At 34.0% G+C, this 9,591-nt stretch overlaps 1 protein-coding gene across 1 annotated transcript; it reads right to left on the bottom strand.

Annotated features, from left to right (window-relative positions):
* Window positions 1-1,144: 1,144 nt before the first annotated feature.
* On the bottom strand, window positions 1,145-2,094 carry LOC149192822 (ABC transporter B family member 25-like). Its single transcript, XM_089407129.1, has 4 exons — window positions 2,072-2,094; window positions 1,828-1,931; window positions 1,458-1,654; window positions 1,145-1,348 (listed from the first exon to the last, which is right to left on the bottom strand). Exons 1-4 carry the CDS (start codon window positions 2,092-2,094, stop codon window positions 1,145-1,147), a joined length of 528 nt encoding a protein of 175 aa, XP_089263255.1.
* Between the last annotated feature and the right edge of the window lie 7,497 nt (window positions 2,095-9,591).

The following is a 9,591-nucleotide window of genomic DNA, read 5'->3' as shown; positions in this document are numbered from 1 at the left end:
GTGAACACAAAGGGCTTGTAACAGGCTGCAATTTATTACTTAGGTTTGAACATTTGGTTTTTGTTCTAGAGTTATTTATAGCAAGTATAGAGGGTGTGAAGATCATCAAATACTTGGGAATGGACACAAGACAGTTTCTAAAAAAAGAAGGATGTTGTGTGTTACTTAGGTCTGAACATTTGAACATTTGGTTTTTGTCAATGAGTGATTTATAGAAATTCTAGAGGGTGTCAAGATCATCAAATACTTGGGAATGGATGCAAGACAACTTCTAAGCAAAGAAGGATGTTGTGTGTTGCTTCTTGTGTTGGTGATGGGAGATAATTGGAGGAAGAGAGATGGGCAGAATGTAAGGGCCAACCACTAGTAACCATAACAACCTGATTATAAATGTAATTCAAATTTAGATTTGGAAAGATAACCATCATATTGTTCATGAATTAATATTATTTTATTTAGCTTATTTGATGTCATCTACTACGTGTATTTTTTCAAAATCTATCAAATATTTTGCTATTGAAACTTGAAAGACCATATTTGAAGATTAAGAGGCAATCTGTGTTGGAAAGGTACTTTACTCTTAGTTTCAGTGACTACATTGTAATGGATTCAACAATTTAAAAGAAATTAGCAACATGCTCTTAAGCCAAGATAGTTTTATTCTCTCGTGATATTTTCTCTTAGCCTTGAGTCCATCAGCCTTTCATTGTGTGGCACTCTAAACAAGTTTTGGTAACATTTTCCTTGAATATTTTGGAAGGTAATGTGATGGGTTAAGGAATATGGAGAAGTTGAGAGTTTGAATTAACCATATATTACATCTCTTACCATTCCATGCATAAGAAGATCAATATGTTTCCCGTGATTTTTAAGAGCATTATCTCCTTTAAGACGTATAAAAGAAATAGTAAACGGGATTTTCAATAAGTCCAGAAGACAGCCACAAACACATGAAATATTCAACAAGATTTCCTTCCATCAAATTATAAGAAAGGATCATCTAACTATTGTTAATCGTCAAATTTCTGTGTCTGTGACTCCGGTATCAGAGATTCAGACTCGATGTAATTAGCCATCAATGTAGTATGGATTTATGAGACTCAGCTCGGGTAGTTTTCTCCATGTTCGTTCAAGCTAAGAAAACTTAATTTTTAGTTTTGGATCCTTGCAATTGCCTTCGAATTAGAGATGCATAGATACCATTCCTTTTCAGCAATTCCTCATGAGTACCACTTTCAACTATCTGACTGCCTGACACAATTGCCACAATAGTTGCACTTTGGACTGTTGAAAGTCGATGTACTATAACTAAAACCATCCGTCCTTTCATCAATTGGTCCATGGCATCCTGTTTAAATACAAGCAAGGGAATTGTTAAGGAAGAAAATAAGATCAGACAAAAAATCAAGAGTAATAGAAGAACAGAGAGGCTATCATGGTTCGGGTCATGGTATCACCTGAACCAGGTATTCACTCTCTGCATCCAAATCACTCGTAGCTTCATCCAAAAGAAGTACACGAGGATCCATCAGTAATGCCCTTGCTATTGCAACCCACTGTTTTTGACCTCTTGACAGCCTCACACCACGCTCTCCAACAAGTGTATTGTACCCTTCGATATAATTTGATACAAACTCATGGGCATTGGCCATTATTTGCAATTTGTTGAGCCGTAAGTGGCAATGTTTCAAATTTAGGAGAATCCCATGTTCATTGAAATAGTCAAATGAAGCAGCTAATTTTACTCTCAATTTGACAATACAAGTCGCATGTTTCTAGTTCAAATTAAACCAGATTTAAAACATGCCTAAAGGTTTTTGAAACGTACGGAAGCATTTTCAATGTTAACAGTGATGGCTCTGCCTTTCAGTCCATATAGAATATTGTCTGCTACTGAACAATTGAAAAGAACAGGTTCCTGGCTCACAATACTTACCTGCAAAATTTGCTAGTTGGTTTTAAATGAGTGCATGAAAATCAACCTTGCTTCCAGGTTGGTAATTTCCCTTGAAAAATCAAGTATAGTAAACATGAAAAGAGATTTCCACTCGTTTATATCTTCTAATGATGCCTGATTATAGTAGGCAATCGCATTAACAGGTGAAATAGATGAACAAAGATTAGATAATATCAACACATCGTTCACTATTGATTCGAAACATGGTGCACCTCCTGGCTCATCAAGCAAGTCTATAGTCATTGCCTGCAACCCAAGAGTGCCTCCACACAATCGTGGTTGATGCCTAGACGACAAAAACCATACATTCTTTAAACTTGTTTGCTCTCAAACATTTCGAATACTCCATTGGACCCAAATTTAACAGAACCCCAAATCGGAATTACCTGTACTCCCATGGACCCAAATTTAACAAATTCCCAAAACAGAACCAGATTATATGCATGGCTCATCCAAGGAGAGTCAAGATGGTTGCACAGTAAATCAGGAGGGAGATAGCAGATATGCTTTTGAGGGACAAGATATTACAGCAGGCCATTCTTCCAGAGACTGCACTCAGAGCAGACAAGTACTTATCTTCACTAACAACAATCAATGATGTTGAAGTGTCAGTCTGCCAAAAAGGTACATTTATATTCTGTAATTTTCTCAATCTTTTCTTGCCAGCTTTCTGCATAATCGGAACTAAATTCTTTTCAGGACTCTCATTTGATGTCAAACAACTCTCCATTGAAAAATATGTGACTTGAGATTGCTGATTAAGGCTATGCATAGCCTGTAACATATGTTGATGCTGCTTGTATAATGATGGCATTTCAGGTAAACTAGAAAAAGCATTGTTGAGGCATTCACTGGAGACTTTTGAAGCCAATTCTTAGATTTCTGCACTGGCAGCTTCTAGTCCAACAAAACCCAAATTGTGGCCAGCAATAGTTTCCCTGGCCTTCTCCAGCACAAACTGCAAGTGAAAGAAATTGTAAAAGAGACGTGTGTGAGTTTGAGAGAGTATGACAACGATGATGAAGATAGAGAGATACATACCAAGTTATTGTTAGGCGTTTTGTAATACCATCCATTAACAAATGCTGGGAATATAGCCTGGGCTGCCATGACAAAAATAAGCATCGCTTTCATTCCCATCCATTCAAGGAGAAAAAATGGTCTCCTTAAACCTCAAATATCAATCTGAAAAATCAACAAAATCAACAAACACTGTAAGGGAGAAATGCAATTGCATTGCAAAATTTGATATTCATTTCAATAGATGTTTTTTGCAATGGGGATTCATATACACTTCAGGTTAGGTTTATCAAATAAGGCTTGTATATCTAGTATTTAAAAATATACCTTGCCTATTAGTAATCCAACCTGAAAATCATATGAAGTTATTCAGAAAAATGCTAGAACACATCCATCTTAACATTGAAATTATTGCATCAAGGAATTTGATACCGTTAACCACATCACAGATCATGGATTAATATGGATTTGAGTAACAATATTGAATTATTCACTGCTAGATACATGTCATCTTAGTATTTCCACGGGTGCTGAGAAATACTAGAAGATAAAAGGCCGAGAAAACAAGCCCTGTTGCTCCTGCTGTGAGGCAAACATAACTAAAGTTATACAGTTGTTTGTTCAGTGGAATACGGTTATAAACTGTGTAAGCTATTTGAAAGCACACGACTCCACTGTTGTGGTCTCAGGGATGAGAGTACATGAGATATTTAGGTTGGAATTGTCATTTGGTCCAAGATAAAGACCTAAAACTACTTTCGATTTAGTGTTAATCTTCCTTGGATGTAAGGATACTGGAAATAAATTTATAGCATCCCAATACCAAAGGGCATCTAGCAGAAGGAGTTCTAAATATGACAGAAACACTAAACCAAATTTGATTGTTTGAAATTCTTAATATGGGATTGCCAAATTGTGTCGTTGCAGGGTGAGAATTTGGTAGAATACTATCACCCTAATAAATTAAAGGGTTCTAGCTAGTAATACTGGAAAGAAAAAGCACAGAGAAATAGAACCCTAACTCTATCTATTACCTGAAGGATGTAGCAAAAACATTATAAACCAAATATTATAAAGTAAGTAGCCCTCATTGACATAAAGAGGTTAAGACAACCAATACAATTTCAATTATAATCACTTACACACAAAACATGGACAAACTACCTTGCAATATGGAACCTTCACATAGTCTGAAGATATTTTCAGGCTTTAAGTTAGTGTGAATGAGTTTCAACTCATGCATATTTTCCACTCATAATTGGCAACATTAGGAGAATAAAACCCTGGATAGACATTATTAATACCGTTAAAAATGCCCATGACAATCCAATCTCATAAATTGGGAGTTAACCTCACCGTTGAAGCAGAGTCACAGACAAGCATTTAATATAAAATAAAAATATAAGTTTCAGCCCTCCCAATGCATATGTCAAGATTCAAGTGATTAATATTTTGAATGTTTTTATAAATATAATGTGAATAAATATAATTTTTTATTGAAAAAGAAATTTTCGAATACAATTCTAAGGCCATACCAAAAGGTAAAGAGATATTTCAGGGAGAGATATGAGAAGTAAGTATTGTTACTCTAAGAATTTGAATTGTTTTAAGCTCCACCACTCTAAGAATTTGAATTGTTTTAAGCTCCATCACTCTAAGTAATCCATTTTATAAACCTCGAACAACTCATTGTAGAAAAAAATTACAAAACTCTAGAGCAAGGAACCTTTGAATTTTGACCCTCCTTCCTTGTAAGCATGGTAAACTCTCATCTTTGTCTCAATGGCAGGAAAGGTGAACTGAAGTCTAGTATTTCAACGCCAAACCCTGAAATTTTGATGCCGTTCTGTCCTCATATACTAAATTTCAAGAAGAACCAAAGTTTTCTGAAGAACGACTGCAAAATATATTTCTGTTAATAAATAATGCCAACATTAAAATAAAAGACCAAAACAATTGTTTATATACATAAGATTCTTTCTTGGGTCTTCATATACTAAATTTCAAGAAGAACCAAAGTTTTCTGAAGAACGACTGCAAAATATATTTATGTTAATAAATAATGCCAACATTAAAATAAAAGACCACAACAAATGTTTATATACATAAGATTCTTTTTTCAAGATTACTATAAAATGATCTTCTGATATTTAAATCACATACATTCTATGTGATTTAGGCAGAATTGAGGAAGTCACATTCATCGGTTGCCTTAAAAAATTACCATAGCATCTGCACACAACTGTATGGGGAGATGGCATACATCTCAGACAACCATTTACAAGTACTACATGTATATTTTGAATAAAAAAATTATCCAGGCAAGTTGGGTCACATGCCCAACATGCTCATCTATTAAATTCTACATGTAAAAATAACACATGCACAATAAAAAATCAAAACAGATACTTCCTCATACCGTGTGCTACTTATGTCATATTTGGCAACTTCACGAAGGACATCAACTTCAATCATTGTTGTCTCTTGGTACTTTTTTAAGCCACGAATGATTTTGATAGCTACAAGATCCTTTGATTTTCAGTCCCAACCCTCCAAAACTTGCCCAAATCTACCTACAAATATTGGTCATACTCCCATCAAAACAAAATTCATCTAATACATGATTTATAACAAGAAAAATCCAACATACAATGTTTCCTAATCCTTACCTTGCCCCATTTTACTGAGTATTTTATCTGTAAAGCATAGAGCAGAAGACATATGAGAAAAATACATCAAGGAAAATGATTATTTGTAAACTAGGTCGTGGTATCAAACAGTAAACCTAAAAACCCTTGGTGAGATCGCAGACTAACATTTAGGAAAAACCCGTCGAAAATCATATAAATAACAGTGAGGTAAAATATATAGTAAATACTTGCAACTGCTCGACCTACACAGCCATTCATTTATACAAAAATCAGTATGTTCAAGAAATTGAAAAAATCTCACAGCAATCTGAATGGCAGGAGGAATCCCTGTGCTCTAGCATAGATCTATGGGGAAAAGGGGTGTGACAGATTTTGAAAACTAAAATCAACCTGAATCTAAGAGGGGACGTGTCCCACGACGACATTAGCTTCTGGTGCTTCCTCGGATTTTCGTCGAGCACAGAGGAAGATGATATTTTGCAAACGAGGCTGAGTATCCTGATAGCTTTTAGCCGCACAAGGAGGAATTGGCTCGCTTAGTTTCGAGGGTTTGTAGAAGAAAATAGGGTTGAAGATGCTCAAGCAATAACTACCAATATCCAATGGTTGAACATTATTTCATCGTCAATAAGTAATCTAATGTTCCACAATTGCACACCGTGGCACTTGAGGGGAGTTGTTTTCAGAGGGAACGCCTTACGGCGTAATTAAAAATTAATTAATGATTTAATTAAAAATATTTTTTTTATTTTGATATATTAATTCAATAATATTTATTTTCTTATTTAAATTCATAATTTAACTTACTAAACATTTTACAATTCAACTATGCATATTATCATTATATATCAAAATCTAAAAGATATGATGATAATATGTATAGCTGAATTGTAAAATGTTTAGTAAGTGAGGTTATGAATTTAAATAATAAAATAAATATTATTGAATTAAAATTATTTGATTTTTTTTTAATTATGGGAAAATTCAAATTATTCAAGTTATTGGTTTAATATATTTTGACAGATCTCAATACTTTTGATGTCAAGTTATATTACTATGCATAAATAAAATTTTGACGTGAAACTATATTATGCACAAACAAAACCTATTTACTTGAAATAATTTATTGGAAAACTTCCACTCGTTGATAGATTGTTAATTTGTTTCCTTTTATTTAACAAACATCAATTTTTAACTATTTTAGGCCATACTCTAGGACCTAAGATAAACACCATTTATATATTCTAAACATGTGTTAAATAACTACTACATTGGAAGAATTAGTACATTGGAAAAATTGTATTTTTTGCTTAGTAACTTAGAGGAAGTGTTAATAATATGTATATTTAAATTATGAAATATTTAATTGATATTAAAAAATTAATTAATGATCTAATTCAAAAATATTTTTTAGATTTTGATATATTAACTCAATTTTTATGGTGGAGTGTGATGATAATATCAAATGTATGAAGCACATCGGGATATCGGGGTTTTGAAATATCAGAGAACTTTTTAATTGAGGTTACGATAATTTATTATTTTGATATTATAAAATTTACAAGGTTTCCAAAAGCTTCGAGGTCCGATGGATGAGGAAATTAATGAGAGGGAGTAAGATATGGTGTAAAGGGGAAGAGAAGGACCACAGGAATCGGACCCGCCCATAAAATATAACCGCTTTGTATTTTAAAAATCCAACAAAATTAACTACAACCACTTTGTAATTTTAGGATTTCAGATCCTCATAATTTTTGAAATTGGGATTTGGAATAGACTTTCGAGGCCCTAAAAACACCATAATTTTAATTGTTCTACAATTTGGCTGTGACGAATTTGTAGGACCATTAGTGAAAATGGATTAATTAGTAAAAATTAATTAAAAATCGATATTTACAAATAATTTACAAAAATCAACATAATATACACTTTGTACATTTATTTATCCCTGGCGGTAAAAATTATCGAACTTCGGATGAACACCATTTGCAAACCATGTAACCAAATGAGATGAAATGAGAAATCATGGAAAGCTTGCGGAAAATTGAATACAATGAAGCAATCAAAAGGAAAATCCAAAGAAAATGAAAAATTGGCAAAATTGTAGGACACTTAACCAAAAGAAATATTAAAAAAGGTGATCTAGCCATAAATTTACAGAAAGGGTCTCCATTATTTGAAATAAATAAGTCAACAATGGGGGGTTGAGTTTTTACCTCAACTGGATATTATCTCCACTAACTCGTTAGGTTGAAGTGCTACAACATTGTATTCAATATATCACTTGCGAAGGACATTCTTCATTATGCATGGACTATCATTTCAATTTCTTGGCCCATTTGATAAAAAATGAAAAATTAATGTGTCTTTCTCTATATTAAATTCATTATATTCTACGGTTAGGAAGTATCAAAGAGGAAATAATGACCAGTTAGCTCAACATAAGTTAATTTATCCGCTAGTTAGAGTTTCACTTGTGTAACAAAAACCTATGGAACATTGGAGTAAGTTTGTAAAACAATTGGTTGCTCTAGTATTTGAGAAAGCAGTAGAGAAATTTTGAGGTAAAAAATGGGCCTCAAGACAAAGATAAACAAAAAAAATCAACTTTATAAGAACCAATAGAATTTAATATGATGATGTCAACCATGGGGAATGATTCCACATTTTTTGGTGTAAAAAGGTAAAAAAAATAAAATAAAATAAAAAAATACTTTTTCAAGTTATCTCGCTACAATTTTACTCAAATTTCTAGTGGGAGCACTCCCTGGATTCAAAATTTAATTTTGTATCCAAGGAGTACCCATGTCTCATACTTTTTATGGATCCTACTATGTGAAATACATTAAAAAATGTGATTCCAATCGAGTGCCACGCAGGTTCCAAGTGTGCGACAAAGTTTAGTTACATTTGTAGAAGAAGTGCCTAGCTGGACCCCACCACAAGCTTCGCCCGCTACGATATGGGCTGTATACTATTACCAAGGATATAGGGGAAAAGGTTTTCGATCTCAGTATTCCATCATTCCTTGGCCTGCACCCAATATTCAATATGCACTGGCTACGACTATACATTCCACCATTGTTGGACACATCTGATGTTGCTGAGCAACTGACACCAATAGAGCTCAACCCAATCTGCATCGAGCATGACACAACTCATAGGATCATGGAAACATAGATCAAGAACAATTGCCAACAGAGGATCCATTTATATCGATTTCTCAAAGCAGGCCAACTCCTTCACTAGGGAAAGTGGTTCACGAGGGACCAGGTTCGACAGATATTTCCTCACCTCATGGAGGCTATACACACAATGGGGAAGATTGCTTCCTAAGCGGGGAGGATTGATCCAGGTGGATATTGGTGGCCACCCACCTATTCCACCAAGACCTCTATTTTCTTTCATCTATTTCCTTGATTATAGCAACATTTATAATTTTTAGCATTTTTTGGGGTCTTGAACTTCCATAGCTGTTTTGACCCCCTAAACGGTGTTTTATTGAGGTATTTAGTAGGCCAATAGCCATAGGACAAGGCCTACCACAAATCATGTAATACCCAAAGAGATCTTTCCAACGATGTATCGTACGCGCTAAACGGAGATCATATGACCAAGTTATGACCATCGGATGTTCGCTGCCTAGCTAACCCCAACGAGGCCCACAAACTCTTGGTGTTTCATCTCCTGAGATTAGGTTCTTGGTTTTTTAGAGTTTTTCCTTATTGTTCAATAATATAAAGGTCACTGAGCCTCATTGTAACATAGTCAAGATGCAAGTAGCCACCACATCTCTTCTCAGAGATAAACTACCTTCACTTGAGCTAGTTTATTTCCATTTTGTATGTAACCATATTTCAATTCTTTGATATTAATGAAATTAAGTTTTATTTCTATTGCATCATTGTGTTTATGTTTGTGTATTTCTTATGTTGTGTTCCTGTATAAGTCTGAATTAGGAAG

The sequence above is a fragment of the Pinus tabuliformis genome, chromosome 2_2 (genome assembly GCF_031772625.1).
Source record: "Pinus tabuliformis cultivar Carrire ecotype Pingquan chromosome 2_2, CPIR1, whole genome shotgun sequence".
Lineage (NCBI taxonomy): Eukaryota > Viridiplantae > Streptophyta > Pinopsida > Pinales > Pinaceae > Pinus > Pinus tabuliformis.
This window is presented reverse-complemented; position numbering and strand designations above follow the sequence as displayed.

What these genes read in the sequence shown, in the direction of transcription:
- LOC149192822 (XM_089407129.1), bottom strand. Translation starts at nt 2,094, where the DNA reads ATGCGATTGCCTACTATAATCAG. An exon ending in CGATTGCCTACTATAATCAG is followed by an intron (nt 1,932 to 2,071) that starts GCATCATTAGAA and finishes TTTGCAGGTAAG; the next exon opens with TATTGTGAGCCAGGAACCTG. An exon ending in AGAGTGAATACCTGGTTCAG is followed by an intron (nt 1,349 to 1,457) that starts GTGATACCATGA and finishes GTATTTAAACAG; the next exon opens with GATGCCATGGACCAATTGAT.